The sequence below is a fragment of the Colobus angolensis genome, unplaced genomic scaffold (genome assembly GCF_000951035.1).
Source record: "Colobus angolensis palliatus isolate OR3802 unplaced genomic scaffold, Cang.pa_1.0 Scaffold322, whole genome shotgun sequence".
Classification (NCBI taxonomy): Eukaryota; Metazoa; Chordata; class Mammalia; order Primates; family Cercopithecidae; genus Colobus; species Colobus angolensis.
In genome coordinates, this window is record NW_012116511.1 from 1,102,933 (window position 1) to 1,127,557 (window position 24,625).

General features: G+C 37.2%; 1 protein-coding gene across 1 annotated transcript in view; it reads right to left on the reverse strand.

Moving 5' to 3' along the window:
• The window catches only part of L3MBTL3 (l(3)mbt-like 3 (Drosophila)), a 130,431-nt gene that overhangs the window by 39,979 nt on the left and 65,827 nt on the right, over nucleotides 1–24,625 (reverse strand). Inside the window, exons 16-20 of the mRNA XM_011951649.1 lie at nucleotides 23,232–23,317; nucleotides 20,665–20,775; nucleotides 14,086–14,200; nucleotides 12,569–12,671; nucleotides 2,509–2,658 (exon numbers count right to left, since the gene is read on the reverse strand). Coding sequence (XP_011807039.1) covers nucleotides 2,509–2,658; nucleotides 12,569–12,671; nucleotides 14,086–14,200; nucleotides 20,665–20,775; nucleotides 23,232–23,317 — 565 coding nt within the window. The remainder of the gene's footprint in view (nucleotides 1–2,508; nucleotides 2,659–12,568; nucleotides 12,672–14,085; nucleotides 14,201–20,664; nucleotides 20,776–23,231; nucleotides 23,318–24,625) is intronic.

Genomic DNA, 24,625 nt, shown 5'->3' on the forward strand with positions numbered 1-24,625 from the left:
TAAAAAGCATGAAGATTTTAATTTCTGAAAAGAACAATAAAGAGAGGTTGCGTGTTTAGAAAGAATGGAAACGTGGTGGTGGCCCACAGGGCAGGTCAGTGGATGGAGAAATCTGTGAAGTACTAGGGAGTGAGGGAAGCAGCTGCTTAGGAAGCCCAGTGATTAGAATCCTTCTTTTCAGACAGATCAGAGATGACGCAGGAATTTGCCCTTAGAGAAAACAGATTAGAGAAAGGGTATCTTTTTTGTTACGGGGCAAAGAGTAGCATCAGCAGATTCCCAATAAACCAGTCTCACAATTTGGCAGTTTTGTTTATTCATTTTTGCATTTTTTAATAGTAGCAAAATATACATAACATAAAATTTACCATGTAATGGCATTATGTATATTCACACTGTTGTGTATTTGGCATTTTCACATGCAATTTTGTATTTTAAAAATGTGTCAAAAAGCTATTTTTTTTCTCTTCGACTGATTTACAAACACCCAGGAAAGGAGATAGATGGCTTGATTCTTTGCCTCATGTTAAGAAGTCGGTGGTACAATAGCAAAGGCTTGGAATCAACCCAAATGTCCATCAGTGACGGACTGGATTAAGAAAATGTGGCACATATACAGCATGGAATACTATGCAGCCATAAAAAAGGATGAGTTCGTGTCCTTTGTAGGGACATGGATGCAGCTGGAAACCATCGTTCTCAGCAAACTATCGCAAGAACAGAAAACCAAACACCTCATGTTCTCACTCATAGGTGGGAACCGAACAATGAGATCACTTGGACTCTGGAAGGGGAACATCACACACTGGGGCCTATTATGGGGAGAGGGGAGGGGGGAGGGATGGTACTGAGAGTTATACCTGATGTAAATGACGAGTTGATAGGTGCAGCACACCAACATGGCACAAGTATACATATGTAACAAACCTGCACGTTTTGCACATGTACCATAGAACTTAAAAGTACAAAAAAAAAAGAAGTTGGTGGTAACGCCTTACACCACTTCCAGGGTACATAACCAGGAACCCGCTATTGTTCACTGGTTCATTGTTAATGAATCAGATCTCTGATCATGACCAAAAACGGTGGTACGGAAAGAAAGACTGATAACAAACTGGGAATTCTAAAGGGATCCTCACACTATGTTAGATGGTGATAGTGGCAAAGAAGCAACTATGGCAATCACTGGCCACTATTATTTTGTAAGCCACAGGACAGACAAAGGAAGGCGGAATACAAAAAATCTTCCAGGCAGCACTACTTTTGGGGTCATGAAACCATTAATATCTTGCCTTTTTTTTTTTTGAAACACTGTCTTGTTCTGTTGCCCAGGCTGGAGTGCAGTGGCATAATCACAGCTGACTGCAGCCCTGAACTCCTGGGCTCAAGTAATCCTCCTACCTCAGTCTCACAAATAGAAGGGTCACCTGGGTGACTTTTAAAATTTTTTATAGAGACAGGGTCTCACTATGTTACCCAGGCTGGTCTTGAACTCCTGGGCTCAAGTGATCCTCCCACCTCAGCCTCCCAAAGTGCTGGGATTACAGCCGTGAGCCATAGGTGCCTGGCCAATACTTTGCTTTAATGCTTCATGATTTATGTCAATGCTATTTCACCTTCAGAATAGTACTGGAAATTAGTCAAGACAGAGGCTTTCCTCCCTTTAATATATGAGAAAACTCGGGGAGTGGATAGGACTTGACTTGCCTATTATAGGAATGACTGGTCCTCCCCAGTGAGTAAATGATCAGACACTCTAAGTGAGACACTGTATCAAGGAACTAGAGACAAACTTAAAAATGAAACCAGCTGTTCCAATAGAACTTGAAGCTCTCCAATCTTGCAGCTTACATGCTGCAGGCTACATTCAAAAACAGCTCCTAGTAAACCCAGGACTCACCCTCTCTCTGCGATGAAGGCAGTCTTCATTACTCCTGTAAGTGTCCACTAAGCAATCGCCTACTGCGCAGGGATACTTTCTGTTTGATGACCCTGTCTTTTCATACCAGAAGTGGCCATGGCACCTTAAGTAGTGATGTACTCAGAAATACACTGTCTTGATTATGAAGAAGCCACAGAATCTGTTCTTTTTTGTTTGTTTTTTTGAGACAGTCTCCCTCTGTCGCCCAGGCTGGAGGGCAGTGGTGTGATCTCTGCTCACTGCAAGCTCCACCTCCTGGGTTCACGCCATTCTCCTGCCTCAGCCTCCGGAGTAGCTGGGGCTACAGGCACCCCCCACCACACCCGGCTAATATTTTGCATTTTTAGTAGAGACGGGGTTTCACCGTGTTAGCCAGGATGGTCTCGATCTCCTGACCTGGTGTTCCACCTGCCTTGGCCTCCCAAAGTGCTGGGATTACAGGCGTGTGCCTCTGCACCTAGCCAGTCAGGTATATTTTCAACAATCTCCAAGAAAACATTGCTATAGGAAATAAAATATCTAAAAGATAAAAAATCTCTTTCAATTAGAGTACTTCTAAACAATGCTAATATTAGCTCTTTGATTACCTGATTTCAGGGGATGAAGAGCTTTCATTTGCGTCTGTCCTTTTATTTCTTGGAAATGATGGACTAGCCGGAGGCATCTCACCACTTAAGCGGTCTGGAAAAATACGGTCTTTATTCAAATTGATTTCTGAATAAGGACAGTTGGCAGCACTAACAGATTAAAAGAAAAGAAAAGAAAAAGAACATTGAACATTTCCATTAGGCCATACTTCTTCCAATTAAAATGACAGGCTACAGAATATAAAATTCTAACATTTAACTGAATATGTTAAATTGTTATATTTTATAATCATACATACAGCGTATTTTATCTTTAAAACATAACAAATATATACAAATAGGAAATGGTTTTTACACCAGACTTTAAGAAAGAATCTGTTGCAATCTTCAGAACTGAGCAAGGGTCACTGAAGGACTCCCTCTGTGCATATCTCTGGAAACAATCAGCCCCAAGAAAGAAAGCTTAAGACATCATTCAGGACAGAGGTGGGAGAGAGACTGATTGATTGGTTAATGGAGCAGATTTGCTTCTGCTTCCTAAGGGGATCCTCCAGGCCCAGGGCAGTCACATGCTATTTAATTTCCTTTTTTAATAGCTACTACACTCCAAAGGAAGGTGGTTTCCTCATGGGCTGTTCCTGTGTTCAGGTCTGGACCTATGCCTGATGTTCTAGAAAATACATGGATCAATTTGTAGCTAATCTTGTTCCTACTACGAAAAAGGACCAGAGGCCAAGTTGGATAATGATGCATCGAGCTCATTTCCCTTCCATTTGTGATTACCAGCTGGTCTCTCAGGTCTTATTTGGTGATGATTCCTGAAAGGAAATCGAGGTCACTCATTGTTAACTCACCATTAGTTAGTACATTCCCGTGCCCAGGGCCTCAGCATTCCAGTCTCTGAAACAACTGGGCAACTGCTGTCTCTCAGACCCCAATATACATGGGCCTCTCCAAATAACTGCCTATAGTGCCTCTCTGCTTTTGGGAAGCATTCTTAAATCTGGAAATGGTTTGGGCCTTAGGTAAATTACATCAGAATCTTCTATGTTCTTTTCTTCAGTGTAGAAGACAGTGAGAATGTTGATAATCACCCAGCGAAAATTTTTAAACAGTGTCAAGCTACCCTGCACCAAGAGGATCAGAGACACCCTTCTAGGAAAAGGAGGGAAGAGTTTAAAAGGGCTGCCAGCCAGGTGATTCTGACAATGGCCTATAAGATTTATCACAGGTATCTCATAAGCAAAAATTCTAACTTTAGTTTCTTTAAATACTGCTCATCTACACTGGTATCTATGCAAAAGAAGAACGCAAATAACATGTGATCATGGGCTGACATAAATTTATATAATGTCAGCTTAACATCAACAAAAACCAGTGACATTTATGGAGCACTTATGATACATCAAGCACTGTGCTAAGTGCTTTACATGCAATATTTTACTTTATCTTGCCAACATCCTAGAAAAAGGCATTTCATACAACAAATTAAAGCTTGTAACAGTTAAGTAACTTCAGTCTTTATTTCATTCATTTATTCACCAAGCACTTATCATGTATCTATTACGTGCTAATTACCTTTCCAGGCACTGGAAACTCAGTGGACAATAAAAAGACAAGAAACCAGCTCTCTGGTTTCATGGAGCTGATATTCCAGGGAGAGACCAGCAATATACAATTATACACATACATTAGATAACTTCATATGGTGATACATGCCATGAAAAAGAAATACCACGATATAAAAGAGGGTGTGAGGATGCTATGATGGAGTGGTGAGGAAGGTCCTCCTTGGAGCAAAGCAACCAAGCAGAGCTATAATGGTCAGGAAGAAGGACCTGTAGGGAAACAATGTGGGGAAGAATGTTCCAGGGGATGGGAGGAGCAGTGCCAACAGGAAAAGCTTGACTTGTCTGAGGGAAAGAGAGACCAGGTTGGCTAGAGTGTGATGGGGATGAGATGAACTAGGAGAAGCAGGCAGGCAAATATTATGTAGCGCCTAGCAGGCCAGTCAGGACTTTATATTTTTAGCAAACATTGTATCTGAAGGTGATGGAAGATCTTCAAATAAGGGAATGACAAGGTTTGATTTACAATTTTAAGAATTACTCAGGATGCCTTTGGGAGAGAAGATATTAAAGGCAGAGATTTCAAGGAACGGAACTGGAGCAAGAAAAGTTACTTAAAAGTTATTTTTCTCTTTTTGGAGAGAGGATTTTGAAAGCAGAGAAGATTGCAATGGGACTAAATTGAAGACAGAAAAGTTGTTCAACAAGTAAATACATGATGTAACTTGGATTTGTGTGGTTGAGATGGGGCAAAAATGAAGAGGACAGTCATGGTATCCTTTGTCATCCCAAGAAGACCTGTGGATGGATGGGAGATGGGAAGCAATGGAAAGGAAGAGTTCAGGAATGGCCATTTGGTTTTTGGCTTGAGGAACTGGGTGGTAACAGAGGTGCTTTTTTTTTTTTTAATTTTTCCTGAGATGGAATGACTAAGGAGAAGAATATTGGGGGGTAACATCAGAAACTGTGGAATTTGTTTATTAGACATCCAAGCAGAGATGTTACTTGCCCAAGGTCACATGGCAATGAAGTAGCTCAGCAAAATGAACACACTATTTCACGCATCACCTTGAGCATGGGGAGATGGTAGTACTTTATTTTATTCATTTAGTAATAATGTGAAGGAAAATCCATTCCCAAATATGATGTCTCTTTTGACCACCAGCCCTTTATATGTTTCATGGGATCCTAATTCAGAGTTCATGAATGCAGGTGACCAAAACCAATTCTGCCTAACTTGAGCAGAAAACACTCACTGGAAGGGCACTTTACAGCTCAACAGGAAGCCCAGAAAAATCAGGCTTGGGTAGGGAGCAGGGTACAAGCAACACACTCCCTCAAAACGAGTTGCACAGGAGGAGGCTGCTGCTGGGCACGTGGCCCTCACGCCACTGCTCTCAGCCCCCTGCCCTTTCCAGACCCTGGTCTAGTCCTCAGTTCCATGGAGGCTGCAATCGCAAGGTCTGACCTGCCTTCACCTCATTTCTCAAGATGGAAAGCCGGATGGCAGCATCTGATTGGTGGATGTGGGATTCCTGCCCACAGTGAAACTGCTAAAGGTCTGAGAAAAGGAAGTCTGGGTCCCTTGTGGCTCCCTAGTAAGAGGTGTCAGACCTAACACTCATCTTGACCTCAAGGAAAATATAAATGTTCACTAAACATTTCTACTCAGATGCCTTAGGGTCACCTCACAATAAACATGTTTAAAACCAACTTTATCATCTTTAACGAATCATGCCCCTCCACCCAAAAATGATTAAAAATTCACTCTCCTAAAAGATAAAAAAACACAACTAGCTCCTCCTGCTGTTCCCGACTCTGTTTCTGACAAGATAAATTTATTAACCCAACCTCAGGTCTTCACCATCTTTGACTCCACTCTATTATTTGTTCCTTATATTGTGTGCTTTTGTTGCAAATTTATCTACTTAAGCTTTGTGACAGTAAAAAAAAAAAAAACAATTCAAAGACAACTTTTTAGTTTCTTTAAATAAACCGTATGCAGCTATTCCTAGAATATCATGACCAGCATTTCATTCACTGTTAAACACTTGGCCTTATAATTATTAAATAACTGTATATATATTAAAATTGAAATTTTACTGGATATGAAGAAAGTGACAGGTTCTCTTCTTTACCTCATCCGCCTCCAACAATGAGAAGACTCGCAGGATTCTTAGATGGTCTGGGTCCCCAATTTAGCACTAATTACAGTTACAGTGTAGACAATTTATATTCTAGGCCCTAGGAGGGCAGCATCTTCACCTAGTTGTTGAATAAATGAAAGAAGATCTCTCGAAATCACCATATGTAAACTTGGAAAGCTCAAGAGAGAGCTAAGACTGCTGGCCAGAATGAGACTTACCATTTAAATATCTTTTTTTTTTCTGTTTTTTTTAAATAGATTGCTAGGACCAGAGAGTAATTTCAATTTCAAAACCTCAACCTAAAGCAGGGAAGAACATTCGCAGCCCTCAGAGCAGTGATTTACTAATGATCCACCAAGGGCAGCCTATCAGCTATCGATTTTATGTTAACCCCCTTTCTTTGAACCCTGAGAAGAGTCAAAAGGGTCAAGAAACCTCCCATTTTCACACCTACTCTGGGGTACAGAGGAAAGCCCCTGGCTCCTGAAGTGAGAGGTGATGATAAAATGAAAAGTCACAAAATGCAAAAGGAGCTCAGGTGACCGTACATGCATGGAGGGGGACATCAGGGAGCCTCATTCTGATCCTGCTCTGCTGCTTCATCCTCTACTCAATAATGAGCAAGCACAGGCTCCGAGATTCTGTTTCATCTGTAAAATGAGGATGATAATAACAAAACTGACCTCGGGTTAAGTGCATTACCCAGACCAAATGTTTACATTACCTATTTAATTCTCACAATCCTAAGAAGTAGTTCCTTTGGGGCTTAAAAAGGAATGTTGTTCAGTGTCATTCAATCGGTTCCTGATAGAATTACATCAGGAATCGTGGCTGTCTCTTAATCACTGCATTATATGGGTGAATAGTACCCTTGCACATTGAAGAATTTCCTTCTTCCTAACCCATGACAATGAACTTGATCTGAGAGTACCATCTTCTAGCAAGATGCTACTGCCTGCTGTCTGTACTCATAGAGCTAACACGGATTGTGTGCTTACTACGTGTCAGGCACTGTTCCAAAATTAACTTCTTTACTTATCACACTATTCTTTTTAAGCAGATACTACTGTCGCCAATTATTTTATAAATGAGGACACTGCCACAAAGAAGTTAAGTATTGGCTCAAGGTCACAGAGCTTTGTAAAATAATCTTATCTGATGGCTTTAACCACAAAAGCCAACCTATAGAACATGGATCAAGTATTTCACTATTTTATCTACTCCCATTAACAAGCTCTTTGAATAAGAATTAGAGTAAAATTCACAAGTAATCATGTTTTTGAGGAGTTGGAACGACTCCTGTGTCATTTCAAAGAACACAAGTGACATATGTGATCTGCATCGTTAGAAATGTTGCTTCTTCTCTTCCGTATTTGTTCTGTTATGGACAGATACAAAATTGTTAACTTCTAAAACTGTATATGAACTTTAAAAAACTCACCAGTGCTAATTAAACATCTGTGGAAAAAGCTGGTTCTCACTAGGCTTATAGACTTCTAATTTCTCACATACTAAGTTTCCAGTGACAAAACTTTAATAAAGTGTGGCTTATCACATAACGTATACATATATTCTGTCATGGTTAGACACGTGCACATGTATATATACAGCTCTTTACTATTATGCAACTCCTCAGCAAGCAGAAGGGTAGAGTCCCATAGGATGATACTGTTCTCTACTGTAAGTGCTTTACTGAGGTGCAGCCTACACTACTAGCACATTATTTCACATATCAGCTAAATATGCAAATACTTGCCCCACTGGCTCCTCTAAGGAGAATCATTTTCACACTCTGTCCTGACAAAAAAAAACAGTTTAAAAAAAAAACAACAACAACAAACAAAACAAAACACAAGGCGGGCTCTGTCAGGACATTGTGCATTGCATGAATGCCCAGCAGTTAAGAGCAGGGACTTAAGTGCCTTACAGGCCTGAGCTGAATCCTGGTTCCACCAATGTACAATCTAAGGCACTTAAGCATTTCAATTCTCTGTCTCCTCATCTGTAAAACAAGAACTAGAAAAGTGCCTATCGTTCACAGAGTTCCTGTGAGGACCAAATAAGATCACACATGTTAACTCCTTGAAGCAGTAACTGGAACATAGGAAGTCATCAATGAATCCCACCAATTATTATTATTTAAAAAGAAGAGTGACATTTAACCCCTATTGTGTAAAAAGAACATCAGCAAAAAGTAAACAGCAATAAAAACTCCGTAACACACCTCATTATGAATGCTCTGCTTCCCTCATAAAAAGCTGATGCTTCTCTCTGAGCGCCACTCCACTCTTACCTCTATGAGAATCTGTTTATACCAGACTGGCCTCCTTAGAAGGAGGGACCCTCTCCTCTACACAGCCCCTCACCTAACCCAGCAGGTGACACAAAGGTTTGTTCATGGATAGATGCATGCTGAATTAATATGATGTTTACAGTTTGCAGGGGCATACCAAGAGTTACTACTGTTTAAAACATTCCATGGACTTCATTAATATCCTTTATATGTTGCTGAAAACATTGTTTCCTCTTTTCTTGTTTCATTTCTCCAAAATCAAATCTTACATAGAAAAGATTCAGTTCTGAAGGCACTCGATATGTAGAATATCCACTTTTTTTTTTTGAGATAGAGTTTCGCTCTTGTTGCCCAAGCTGGAGTGCAGTGGCGTGAACTCGGCTCACCACAACCTCCGCCTCCTGGATTCAAGCGATTCTCCTGCCTCAGCCTCCTGAGTAGCTGGGATTACAGGTGCCCGCCACCATGTCCGGCTACTTTTGTACTTTTAGTAGAGATGGGTTTCTCCATGTTGGTCAGGCCTTGAACTCCTGACCTCAGGTGATCCACCTGCCTCGGCCTGCCAAAGTGCTGGGATCACAGGCATGAGCCACTGCGCCCAGCCGGATGTCTACTTTTATATAACTATATTTCCTTTAACATCTTCCCATTCCTTACCCTCTCTCTTGGTAGGTCAAATAAATGAAGTGACAAAGGGTGTTTCTGTGACACAACCAATATTAATGTTCCCTTGCTAGAGAGTTGGAATTAAGCAATTTGGCTCCTGAATATCCCTAAAGATGAGAAAACCACACCCACACCCAACCCTTTCACTGATCATTTATATTTCACCATTTTAAAAAACGTTAAATTATCAAGCTTCATTGTTTAGACACATTTTGTTTTAACACTTCTTAGATCAAATTCAAACACTGTAATCTTCAGAGAAGGTAACAACAAATGCTAGTCAAAACAATGTCTCTTGCTTATGTGTTCGTTAAATTATTTTTGCTAAAAGAGCAACTTTCTTTGTTATCTATGCAAAGAGTGCATGTTTTGATATATGCAGTTTCTCAGCAAATTAATCCAAAGAGAATTTTCTCATTATGTTTTCCTAAACACAGCATTCTTAGTAAGAACAAAAATAAGAGCCAGTGAAATGAACCTTTCAAAGAATATCCATAATACAGCAAGCTCTTCCACAAGTCTACTAATGAAATGGAAAACAGGCTGTGCCAATTAAGGATTAATATCCTGCCAGAAAACGAGCTTTGAGTGCTGTAAATAGGACAGCATAGTCACCGAGTCTAAGAAAACCCAGTTCGAAGACTGAGGAGAAGGGATGTTAGCACTTGGGCAGAAACTGGGACCTCCAGGAGTTCCATGAATTGCATCCCTTGGTCCAGGGGGCTTGAGTCAACCAACAACTCTGCCCAAGGCACAAAATCTGCTAGTTATGCTCTCTATATGTGACAAGAAAATGAATACAGGTTCTTTATCAATGCTTTCCTTTAAGCCATCAGGTGTACTTCTGCCTCTCCTTCCAAGAAAATGAGTCATTCTCTATTATGATTCCAATTCCACTGGAAAGGGTTCCTTACCACGTTTCTCTATAAAGTCTTCCACTAATCCTCTTAACAAGCACAACACTGCATCTGTGAAGAAATGCTCTAAATATAACGACTGAAACTTGGTGAAATGGGTGTGGCCCAGCTGAGGAACCCTCAGAGGTCCACTTGCACACTTGGGGAAAGGCAGTCCTGATGAACGGCTGGGCCATCAAGGAGGGGACACAACTGTCACCATGGACCTTGCTGTGAAAGGCAAACCTCTCCACTCAAACGTAAAGCAGCCCTAAGGAGACCATGGACACTGCCGTAAGGTGTGAATTCCTTCCAGAAGACCAAAAAAAGTTTTGTTTAATCTTCAATTGCACCTCAACAACATATTGTTAGTATTGACTCATTTAAAAATTTTCTTTGTTCTTTTTCTTCACAACTTGAGCAAGTTCTCTTTGCTCCAATCAACACTTTGTACAGCAGAAAGGGATGTGTGCCAAAGGTCTGATATTATTTTGTATGTTATGTTTTAATTAAATTATGTACAGCTTTTATAGCTCCATCAGCCTGTAAATTCTTTGAAGGCTAGGTCTGTGACTCATTTATGGAGTAGTGTCTTGAGAGGCCATTAGAGGGCAGTGGTTCAGAGCACAAACCCCTGAACACCACTGGGTTCCCTTCTCCCCAGCTGTGAAGTAAGGCCAGTTACTAACCTCTCCAGTACCTCCGGTGGCCTCACCAAAACGTGGGGGGAAAACCAGTTCTTATATCATAGCGCTGTTATGAAGGGTATCCAAGGTATGTAAAGCACTTAGAGCAATATCCGGCACAGAATAAATAAATGCTCAATAAATCTTAGTTCTTGTTGAAAAAAATGCTGCTTAAAAATATTTACTGAATGAGTTTCTAAATATATTGCTGCAGTTTGAACACCCCCTCCAAAACTCATGTTGAAATCTGATTGCCACTGTGACAATACTGAGGTGATCAGGCTCTGCCCTCCTGGATGAATAAATGACATTATCGCAGAAGTGGGTTTGTTATCACTGGAGCGGTTGTTACAAAAGCAGGTTTGGCCCTCTCTGGCTGTCTCACACATGATCTCTTGCCCCTCTACCTTCTGCAGCAAGAAAGCCCTCGCCATATGCTGACCCCTGGATCTCGGACTTCCCAGCCTCCAGAAAGTGAGAAATAAATTTCTTTTCTTTACAAATTACCCAGTCTACGGTATTCTGTTATAGCACCACAAAACAACTAAAATAATACTGGAAATTTAGTATGTTCATGAATTATTTCTGGCATCTAGATTTACATAATAGCTGAAAATCCAGCTGCCTTCACTAGGCAGTATTTAATAACTTCTAAGATGTATCATATAACTTTTGGTTTGCAGTCAGACAAGCAACAAAAAGGACTGGCAAATGGAATCATCATCCTGTCTATGCTCAGACTTCTCACTCTGGAACATACTGAACCTCATAAAACATTAAGGAGAACGTTGAAAAAGGAAGCTAAGAATGATTTAAGGTTGCAGAGATGAAAAAAAGAGAAAACTATATCCAGATGAAAATAATCACACCAATTTTGCAATTCCTATTAACGTTTGGAGGAACAGGTACAGTAATCTTCAAAATTTTTAAAGACCTAGATTCACAACCTGTACAAACTAAACAAGGAATCATTTTTCTTACTGGGCAATCCAATTACTATGTAGTTAGAACATTTTACCGACAAATTATTATTTTAAAATATACCTAAATAGGCAATACGTTTATTCCTGTAAAATGCCAGTTGAATGACAGGAATTTCTTAGTATTTCAGTAATCTTTTTTTAAGAGACAGGATCTTGCTATGTTGTCCAGGCTGACCTCGAACTCCTGGACTCAAGTGATCCTTCCACCTTAGCCTCCAAAGTAGCTGTACTTCAGTAATATTTTTAACTCTCTACAAAGATCCCCAAATCACGAAATACATCACATTTCAAATGTATAAATTTGGTTTCTTTTTAAAGTTACTTAGGGATAAGATAAAAATATTTTAAAAATGTGTTTCGAACCAATGCACTCTCATGTTTGACTATTTATATTGTGCCTTTTGTGATCTTTGCTGCTAATCTACAATAATCTCAGCTCTCATTATTCAAATTATTGAATCACCGAATCAGATAACATTCTACCAAATGGTATCAACAGAGTCTCAGCTCTTCTCATTATTAATGATCAATGCAAAATAACTATTGCAGAAATTAAGTATCTGTAAAACTAGTCAGGTTGCCAAGAAAAGTCAAAAGGCTAGAGTAAATCCATTTTAAACCGTGAATGCATTTTCTTCCAGGAAGATTTTACTATAGATATTCCTTTCATTTTTACATGATCACCATGGTAACCACATTTCTTATGGATCTGAATTTAAAATTAGTTCATATCAATTTAGTATACATGAAATTCATTATATATACATGTATATGGAACAGGTACCCTATATTTGACCACGTCAGTGACAGCTACCACATACCTGTGAGGGCCCAGATGTCTTGCTCTCTTAAAGTGGCCAATCCCTTTACATCCTGGAGTTGAGCATCCACCGTGTTCTGAAGCTTCCATTAATTCTAGGGGGCCTATGAAAGAGCAAAGAAAAGAAAGAAAGGGCAAAATATTAAGCAAAAATCTGTTAAGAGTCAAATGTCTGGGATCAGAATAAGGAAGAAAAAGACTCCCTAAAAATCCAATTTTTGAATCAACATACAACATATATAAACAGAAAAAGAAGATCCTATAAAAATGAAAAATATTTTAAAAGACACTACATTTAAAGGTTTTTCCCTTATGACTGTTCACACTAGTTCTCTTTCTTCAACAATGAAATGGTAAACTCTGATCTAACAATCTTTCAAAACATCATAAAGTCCAGAGACATCTAAATATGAATTAACAAGAAGAGTCAAACACCTTTTATTAAGTAAATAACATAATTAAAGCATGACTACTCACATACCGTGAACAATTCAAGTGCTACAGAAGAATCCAGAATGACAGTTCCAGATCCCTCCATGCTCTTCCTTCTACATTGCAGAGACCCTCCCTCATTCTGACCACTGAGGTTAGTGTGGGCTCTCCTGGAAATTGTTCTAAGCATTCAGACACATTCGGTTTTGTTTGACTTTGCCACATAAAAGGCACAACATAGATGTTTTATTTTGCCACATAAAGGCCCAATATCCTTCTTTGGTTTTTAACTTCTTGTCTTACAAATTTTTCTGTTGCAATACTAACATTCGTTGTGACTACTGCATAGTTTCTACAGCACAGTGCACCACAATTTATTTAACTAATATTTTTCCCCAAGCTTTGTTATTCTAAACATGCTACACTGAATGCCATGTACATGTGCCCTTATGCAGGTTGTATGTAGCATCCAGAAGTGAAGTCACTGGATACAGGAAGTACACTAAATTTTTTAAAAACTTAATAATTTATTGTATGTCCTACATTTTTTTTTCTATAATGTATACATTTTCCTCCAAAATTAAGGTCGTGGTATGTTAAGTTCTCCATGTATCTTTTCTAAAATTTGAATTTAACTTAGATTTGTATTAAGATAATTATAGATTCACAAGCAGTTGTATATAATAATACAGAAAGAGATCTCTTTTGCACTTTGCCCAGTTTCTCCCAATGTTAACATTTACCAAAGCTATCATATAAAATTACTATCAGAATGCTAATATTGAAACGATAAATTTTGAAAGTCTCACAAATTGTCTTCTAAAAATGTAACACGAATTTTAAGAGGTGATATTTACTTCTAAATAAAACAGAATGTCTATACACGCTTTACTTTTTCAGACATTATGTTTTTTTTTCATTTATATTTCTGTGACTATAGTAATTAAAGTGTAGTAAAAGGAAAGGATTACATAGAGAAGAAACATCAGTAGAGAGAGGAAGAGAAAGAGAAGGGCTAAGGATGAAATCTTAAGAATGCTACTTATGGAAATGGAAACATTTATACAAGCTATTTGTGTCTCTTACTCAAAGGAGGCTGAAGGGGATGTCCTGTTTTTGAACACCAGCCTACAGGGTGAATATCAGGAGAATCCGCATCTATCCAGTAATCATAGCAATTGTTCCAGCCATCAAAGTGAACCTGGATGACACAAGGACATTAACAGTACAAATTAAGTCACAAAAATTCCTATAGTCAAAGTTCTGCCCACAGCATAATCATTTTCATTTTAACATATACAGTAGATTTAAAACCCAATAAATCAGTTCAATTATTCAAAATACTTCACTCATAATGGAAAAAAAAGACATCTTTGAACCACCTTCGATGTATTATATAACCAGTCATAAATGCTCTGCCAATAGTTCTACAGACATATTATGTGTATTTCTCAACACCATGAGCAACATGAGAACAGGAACTGTTATAACATTTTCATATGATCAACATCAAGCACCCAATAAAAATGCAGAAGGAGTTCAAAATTCGGGTAAGGGAAGGAGGGAAGATGAGAGGGGAAAGTAGAGGGGAAGGAGAGGAAAGGAGGACCCTTCAAGTAAACGTCAAGTCTTCTGGATTTGTCTTGAAAAAGCCTTAAAACAAAAAAAATTCAATGCCTGCTAAACACACATTCAATTTACGAAATATCCCTCCACCCAGTGTGTTTTTAGACATCATTTTTTTCCTTGTGAATAATTACAGTTTTTCTCAAATATGTGTTCTATTATTGTTTTATTTTAAATTATTATGGGTATATACTTATGAAGTACATGTGACATTTTGATACAGGCATATAATGTATAATGATCAAATCAGGGTAACTGGGGTATCCATCACCTCAAGCTTTTGTCATTTCTTTGTTTTATGAATATTCCAGTTTTACTAGTTACTTAAAAATATATAAATTATTGATAACTACAGACACCCTAATGTGCTACCAGATACTAGATCTTATTCATTCTATCTAACTGTATTTTTGTGCCCATTAACCACCCCCACTTTATGTCCTGCTCCCTGCTATGCTTTTCAGCCTCTGGCAACCCTTATTGTACTCTCTTGTCCTCATGAGTTCAATTATTTTTAGCTCCCGCATATGAGTGAGAACATGCAATATTGGTCTTTCTGTGCCTGGCTTATTTCATTTAACATAATGTCCTCCAGGTTCACCCATGTTACTGCAAATGACAGTATTTCATTCTTTTTTATGGCTGAATAATATCACATTGTGTACATATACCACATCTCTTTATCCATTCCTTCAACTGGTGGATACTTAGGTTCCTTCTGTATCTTAGCGAGTGTGAAAAGATATGTCTTATTATAAAGCAGTCACTGCTACCATCTCTATTGGCCATTGGGTGAAAGGGCAGTTAGTCTTCTAGTGATGGTCACTAGGAATCGACTGTTTCTTTTAGGTTATTATACATTTTTTACCTTTTAGGAAGAAGGGATATACTGAAATGCTTTAGATATTTTATTTTTAAATCAAGTTTGCTAGTTATATCCACTGATCACAGAGTTATTAACCAAACAAGTCTGCCAGTTAGATTTCTTTTTTAAAGTCTACGAACCTCACATTCCGTACAAGACAACAGATGCCAGATGGATAAAAAAGTCAAAACACTAAAAACTGAACAATAAACATTTGAGAAGAATGTGTGAATGAACTTATTTGTAATCACAGAGTGGGTCAGCCTTTGTAAGCAAAACACCAAACTCAAAAGCAGTAAAAGACTGATCAATTTGATTACATGAAAATTTAAAGCTTCAGAATGGCAAGTATTATAAAGTAAAATGAAAGATCCACAAGAAACCCCCCAAAACACATTTGCAACACCTGTGTCAAGAACTCTGTTCCTTAATTTATAAAAATATGATGTAACAGCACAAAAAGATGAAAAACCCAATGGAAAGATGAAAAATGGATACAAATAGCTCATTATTCAAAACATAAATATAAATGCTTAGTAAAGATACGAAAAGACAATAAATTTGAGGCCAGGCTCAGTGGTTCATGCCTATAATCCCAGCACTTTGGGAGGCCAAGGAGGGAGGATCACTTGATCCCAGGAGTTCGAGATCAGCCTGGGCAATTTGGCAAACCCCATCTCTCCAAAAAAAAAAAAAAAAAAGAAAAGAAAAAGCTAAGTGTAGTCCCAGCTACTCAGTAAGCTGAGGTGGGCAGAAGATCACCTGAGCCTGGGAGGTTGAGGCTACAGTGAGCCAAGACCATACCACTGCACTCCAGCCTAGGTGACAGAGTGAGACCTTGTCTCAAAAAAAAAAGAAGAAGAAAGACAATCACTTTCACTTATAATTAAAAAACTACAAATTAAAATCACAAGATGCAATTCTTCTCCTATTGGCCTGTCAAAAATGTTCACATTTTTGTAATTCCTACAGTTGGTTAAGAATGAGAATAAATGGGTGTTCTCATAGACCACTGACAGGAGTGTTAACTGCTGAGATATTTCTGGAAAGCTATTGGGCAATAACAGCCGAGCACTTAAACGACATTAATTTTGACTTGATAATCTCAGTAACTCATTGTTTGTATTAGAAAACAACTAGAAGTTACCACAGTGCCCACCATCAGGAGACTGGTTAATAAATTATGGTATATTCATATAACAAAATAGAATGTAGTTAATAAAAGTATATATATGTGCTTAAAATAATGGTCTTTGCAATGAATCTACTTTCTTAAGCTAAGAAATAAACTAATCCTAGAATCAAAATCCCACAGAAGATATGAAAAGACGTGTGTCAGCAAGATAAGAGAATAACCCAAGAAAAACAAAGTATGTGATCCAGGAAAATGAAATACAACCTAGTCTGAGTCTGTCAGTAAAGAGAAGTGTCAGAATGAAAGCTTTGTACCAGGCTTAGAGTATTTCCACCCAGAGTGGAATAGGTGGTTGCTGACTATGAGGAGGAATTCGAGAAAAAAAAAGAGAGTATTGATGTAAAAATTTTCTCCCATTCTGTAGGTTACCTGTTCACTCTGATGGTAGTTTCTTTTGCTGTGAAAAATGCTCATCATCACTGGTCATCAGAGAAATGCAAATCAAAACCACAATGAGACACCATCTCATGCCAGCTAGAATGGCGATCATTAAAAAGTCAGCAAACAACAAAAGCTGGAGAGGATGTGGAGAAACAGGAACGCTTTTACACTGTTGGTGGGAATGTAAACTGGTTCAACCATTGTGGAAGACAGTGTGGCAATTCCTCAAGGATCTAGAACTAGAAATACCATCTGACCCAGCGATCCCATCACTGAATATACACCCAAAGGATTATAAATCATGTTACTATAAAGACACATGCACATGTGTGTTTATTGTGGCACTATTCACAATAGCTGAGACTTGGAACCAACCCAAATGTCCATCAATGATAGACTGGATTAAGAAACTGTGGCACATATATACCATGGAATATTATGCATCCATAAAAAAGGATGAGTTCATGTCCTTTGCAGGGGCATGGATGAAGCTGGAAACCATCATTCTCAGCAAACTATCTCAAGAACAGAAAACCAAACACTGCATGTTCTCACTCACAGGAGGGAACTGAACAATGAGATCACTTAGACACAGGGTGGGGAACATCACACACTGGGGTCTGTGGTGGGGTGGGGGGGCAGGGGGAGGGAGAGCATTAGGATAAATACCTAATGTAAACCATGAGTTAATGGGTGCCGCAAACCAGCATGGCACATGTATACCTATGTATCAAACCAGCACGTTGTACACATGTACCCTAGAACTTAAAGTATAATAATAATAATAAAAAGATAGAGTACTGAAAATACACTGAGCTTTTGACTCAAAGGCATGTGAGATCCACTGTCACATTTGTAAAAATTTAAGAAGACAAAAAAACTAAATTATGAACAAATTACTGACTCCCAGAAAAACAGTCACAAGGAAAAGATTACTTTGCTCAACAGTGAATGAGAACCAAACTATGTAAAATAACTGCTGAAAAGATAAGGGGAAGGTAAGAATAGCAAGATCTAAATCTTGAATTACCACAACATGAAGAAAATAAACCATATGTAAAGTTGATGAACTGAGAAAGAGTAGAATATCGGTAATATTTTAGAAAATGACAGACAAAAAGGTCCTAAGCAAGAGCTAAAAGAGCCGACCGTTTTTGCTTCTGGGGAGCCAGGCTGGGAAGTGGGAAGGAATGAGGCAGGAATAATCTTCTGTTACTAAAAACATAAGTGAGAGCAAAACCATTCTGGGCCATTTTTCCTCAATGGCATCTGATCAAATATAGAACAATTTTAAATGTTTTACTATAATAGCTCAAGGTGTGAAATATGTAATCTTAAAAGATGATTTTACTCAAGAGTTGATTTTATCCCTGAAAAACTTAAAATATTAAGCTACACTAATAACTTGGTCTACATTTTCCTCTTCTTCCTTCTTGAAAAAGAAAGATGAGCTTTCCTGCTGTCTAATCTCCCATTTATTAGATAAACTCCTATTCTTGCAAGCTTTTTATATTCTCAGAGGCTTCTGATGAATTCTGAAACTTAGTCACTGACCCCTATATACAGGCCTTTTAAAGACCTCGTAAATACAAAGATATTTGTTCCGTGGTTCATCTTCAGCTATGAAATTAATTCCAGTAATTACCAAAAGGTAATTGTCAACTGTAGCCCTCACAGCTAGCTATTTTTGGGGTGTTAAGGACTGACCAGGATGTTGTATTAGAGAATCCAGCCAGAAGTAAGAGGTGGAATCTAGTCTACACTTTTCCTGTTAACTAACTGAACTACCCACTTTAGCATACTTGACCTCTCTGGGCCAAAAATTTCTCACATGTAAGAGAGTTGATCTACATTTTTAATTATAAAAGTAATCTACATTCTGGAAACTAAACGATTAAAAAACCTTATCATTTATAGTTTCAGCACCCTGAAAGAAGCACTGTCATTACTTTGGTAGGATTCTTTCCAGAATTGCTTATGTATGTATTCTTGTAAAAATAAACAATAGCAGATACCAAAACATAATGAAAACCTGAATTTTTCAATTGCTGATATTAAATAGTCTTTGAAAGTATTTAATTTTACCATCATGTAGATATAGAGTAATATATTTTACCCATCAGCTACTGCGGTTGCTTCCAATGTTAAGTACTATAAACAGCACTGATGTATTTTCCTTGGAGTTTTCATTTTCGCGTATTCCTTTTGGCTATTCCCTTAACATTCTTAAATGAAAGGATAAACAACATTCTATGATTTTGTTAACCTGTTGCCAAACTGCTCTTTGGAAAGGCTGAGACATTTTATATTCCCACCAGCCATATGTGATAATTAAATTTTCATGCACTCGAACCAATATATTTTTTTTCAATTCTGGGCAATCTGATTTATAAAAGTAATATTGTGCTTAATTGTAAATGTATTTGATTACTAGTCTAGATTTTATTTTAAAAAAATACTTCTAGTTCTAAAATACTGATTGTTTTATGACTTACTTTACTACCAAATATAGTAAGAAAATGTACTTGAAAAAATGGTTAGCACAGGTCTCGCATTTACAAAATTTTCTAAAATGCTACATGATTCTATAATCTTAACAGTGAATTAAATGTTAAAATTTCTATTCTATAGAAACACCACATTTGTGTAGTTTTTCATGTTATTTTATAATTTATTTTCTTATACACTATCTTATTAGAGATAGTTGAGAATGTAATTTTTTTAAAAAGAGCATAAACTTAGACTCCTAGAGCTTAGAACTAAGATGTCAGTCTGCCACTGCCAGTAATTACGAATTTATTTAATCTTTCTGAGCCTCTGCCTCATCAATAGAAGTAGTAACAACGTATACTTCCCACAAATGTTGAATAACATGAGAACAGAGTTACCCTGTAAAACATCATGTACATTTAAAGTCTTGCTGTTATAACTATTATTATTCCTAATAGGAATTCCAAACAATTTTATGAAGTAAGTAGAACAGGCATTGTTCCGGTTTGAGGGTAAAGTTAACGCTTAAGTCAGAAACAGAGATGAGTTCTTCCGGCTCCTTTCCTGAAGTCCACTTCACTTTATCATTGCTGGACATAACAAGCTGATCCCATCTCCCTAAACATTTGCTAATTTTTTAAGAGGTACTTGACTTTTATTACTGTAATTAAAATCTGATTTTATTCATGAAATTATTTATCTTTACTTGGCCTATATTAAGAGACAGGAGGTTCCTCTGAAAAGACTACTACTAATCCACCCCACAAAAACATTGATCTTTAATTTTTTTTAAAAAAGGGCATACTATCAGAGAACGATATATTTTTTCTTCTGAATATAATACTACTTTAATGTGTTGTATCTACTTTCTTTCTCCCAATACATACTCAAAATATTAAGTCGTTCATAATTAAAGATAAATTGTTTTACACAGATTAAAGGACAAACCTGGAAGAATGCTGATTTACAAAGATGCACAGCCAATTATTCTGCATATTCCTATGATTTTACTAATTACAGGACTTCACAAGTTAAGTATCTACCAAAGTTTTTATCCAAAACGTCTATAACAATAAGACAAAGCCAATCCACCATACAGAACACTTACTTTTACTCGGTGATCATCTGTGTCTGCCACAGTTGCTACTCTAATAAACATGGGGTTCCTTTTGTCTACAACCTCAAGCTTCATTTTTTTCTGGAATCCATGAGGAGGTTTCTGTCATAACAAAAAAATTTTACACAGTGAGATAAAGAGGAAGAGAGAAGGTAAACTTGCTGTTACAAAGAAGAAGAAGAAAAAGCTGGCCGGGCACAGTGGTTCATGCCTGCAATCCCAGCACTCTGGAAGGCTGAGGCGGGTGGATCACTCGAGGCCAGGAGTTTGAGACCAGCCTGGCCAACATGGCTGAACCCTGTCTCTACTAAAAATACAAAAAGTAGCCAGACATGGTGGCATGCACCCGTAATCCCAGCTACTCGGGAGGCTGAGGCACAAGAATTGCTTTAGCCCAGGAGGTAGAGGTTACAGTGAGCCGAGATTGTGCCACTGCACTCCAGCCTGGGCAACAAAGGGAGACTGTCTCAAAAAATAAAAATTAAAAAAAGAAATAGCTGAGCTATTTAGAGAATGATGTCATAAAAGAAGACAACAAAATTTTAAATGGTTAGAACTTGCTGTCATTTTTGAAATAAAGAAAGAAAATAAGAGAACCAGCCTTTCAAACTCTCAACTTCCCAGAGTAGCTCTGAACTTCACCCTGTCTGTCAATAAATTCCAACACAGATGCACGAGCAAGGGAAATAGCAGAGTAAAATTCAAAATACTGTAGTTATTTGATTACTCAGAGGGAAGACAAGACATTTTTCTTATTAGTTGGAGGTGTACTGGCAAAAACCTACAAGCATAAAATTTGTCTTTAAAAAGAGAAAGGAAGAACATTAAAGTGGCTGAGATGAGACACCAAAATTAGAAGTGGTAATGGGGGCAAAAAGCAGAAGATATCTTTAAAACAGAAAATCAGCAATCAAACGTAAAGGACAGAACCAGGAATGGGTTGGGGGAATCGACAGCTACCTACGCCTCAGTACTCAGCAGAAACTCAAGCCTCTGAAAAAGTCACAGACTGTGGAAGATAAGGTGATTGACTGACATGATGTTAGGCAAATCAGTTAATTTTCTGAGCTTCAGGTCTCTCTTCTGTAAAGTGGGTATAAGTGTTGCTGGGCAGGATGTGGTGGCTCATGCCTGTAATCCAACACTTTGGGAGGCCAAGGTGGGTGGATTGCTCGAGCTCAGGAGTTTGAGACAAGCCCAGGAAACATAGCAAAACCTCTTCTTTACGAAAAACACAAAAATTAGCCCAGCATGGTGGCATATGCCTGTAGTCCCAACTACTCAGGAAGCTGAGGTGGGAAGATCACTTTAGCCTGGGAGGTGGAGGTTGCAGTGAGATGAGATGAGATGAGATCGTGGCACTGCACTCCAGCCTGGGCAACACAGCAAGACTCTTGACTCAAGCAAACAACAAAAAAAGGGTTGCCATGAAAATTAACTATGTTATATAAATATCACAGAGCAGTCAATGCAAGACACCTAAAAGACCAAACTAGAGAAATCTGTCTTCTCTCTGTTGTGACACTAGATATGTAGGCTGATCCTAATATAATTGTATTCATTTAAAGTGAAGTGTAATGCAGCTCTGCTTCGCATTAGACAAGAGTTTAAAGTTAAAGGGGGGGAGGGAGAGTGGATAAAAATTCATAAATACGGCATAACTCTAAACAGTTTTCTTTTTTAAATCTTCAACTTGCTCTCAGATGAAATCACACACATTTTTTGATATAGTTTCTCTTCATACCTTATGTTTTGCTCTTAAAATTTTATGTTCTTTCTTCTAAATTTGGACCTATACCTAATAATTAATTCTAACTTTAAAAATCCTAGCAATTTATACATAAAAGGATCACTTAAAGAAAATTATTTACCATAAGCTAATCATGACACATTTTAAAAAATAAATATTTGATATATTTTTCTTTTCCGTTAAATTAACGAGAAATATAAATTATAAAGCAAGCTATTTGAGATGAAAAAATAGTATGTTTCACTTCTTGTTCCTTCCTTGCATAAAAAAGAGGTTTATTTGAATCTTAACACTTTATATGCAAGAAGCAATGACCCTGGGTTAGAAGGATACTGTAATAAAAGCGGATAATCTTACATTTTGGTAATTAAACATGCTGATCTATAGCAATAAAATTAAAAAAAAAAAAAAAACCAGCATCTCAGCTTGCCATAAACAAATCCAAATAAATTATCAAATAGTTTTTATTGGAAAATATTTTCATGTTCTGTTCTGGTCTTTTAGAATATCTAGCTAAAAAGACAAGATTGCTATAAGATTTCAACAATTAGCTCGACATAGTATCAAGTATATTTTCCAAGGAGACTTTAAAGTCCAAAATCAAAGCATTTTTTTGTATGACAACAAAAATCCCAATAACACTTCTGACTAAAAACTGTAAAAATTCAAAAACATCTTATTTGCTGCTCTATTTTTTTCTCATTCCTATTCTGGTTTACTAATACCACTTATTCTGTTCTTAAATTTCAATAAATAAATGATCTCATCCACACAAATTAATCAAATAGTATAAAATGTATCATCTTACCACTTTGAAAGCTCTTGCAGGAGCAGGTAAAGAATTGGTTTCTTCTAAGTATTTATCCCAAGAAAAATGTTTCACATTTGGATAACCTATGAAAGAAAAATGTAAATCCTATGAGGTTTAACCAAAATGACAGCAAGAATAACAAATTGTCCAACAAAAAGTATAAAATATTATAATCTAGAAAATTACGTTTATCTATATGACAACTTTACTCACACATTCACAGCTATTAGTAATAATGACATTGTTTTCATCTTGATCATTATTTTTCTATTACTTTTAAAATGAAAATTTTATAGATATATATATAATTTATATTTTCAGATAAGGATAGTCTTACAAGACAGACACACGAACACCCTTTAGCAATTTTGTTTCTATGAATCTAGAAAAATCTGACGTATGTAATAAAAGCAACACACAATTGTTTGTAAATGTGAAAATTAAGTAAGTTAAATGACCTTCAATATACAAATATGCAAAAAAATGTACATAAGCAGAAAGTACTTATTAAAAAGGACACGGTAGATTTATATCTATTAGTATGTGAACAATTCCAGATATAACTTCATATTGTTAGTTCCAATAAACACGCACAAATGATGTAACATTATTCATAGAATGTGTAAAAACATCTTCTCCTTCCTCCTGCCCTCTTTTGTTCCCTCCAGGGCCCCAAATGCATTAGGTAGGCATGAGCAGGAATAAACAGTGGTCCAGTATGGTGGGAAATTAGCCACATAAAGGGAACTGAGAAAAGCAGCAAATATATTGGAGATAATGTTAGCCAGGTTTGAGGGAAACTGGAATGAAGCTGATGCGTTGGATTTGAATTGGAACTAATGGTATAAATTCAGTTTTCAATATACGAACAGATACAGAAATAGACATAAATATACATTTTTGTATATATTTATACACATGTATTTCCTAGCTATACTAGCTGAAAAGTCTGGAAACATCAACAATCTTGTAGTAAATAAGCACACTTAGTGTTCAGATCTTAGTTTCTAAGTATCATTCTCTACTAAAAAGCAGCATGGAACCTTGAAGAAATGGGTGACTCTAGGGTGGGGTCAGGGAAAGTATGAGATAAGCCTAGCTGTGCCAGAAAATAAGAAGTTCTCAAAAAATAAGAACATTTCAAAAGGACACTGAAATGTGCCTAAAGGGGTTATAACTGGTTAATATCTGAGAAAATCTGAATATGAAGATAAACAATGCTAGCAATCGATTATAACTCACTGATAAAAATAGTAATCTATGGGTCTACCCTGATATAGATAAATTGAACAAATAAATAGGAAGATAAGAAAAGCTATTCTTTGCAGGAAAATATCAACTAATTTTGTATAGGAAATGATGGAATAAGAAAAATTACAGTTTAACACTGT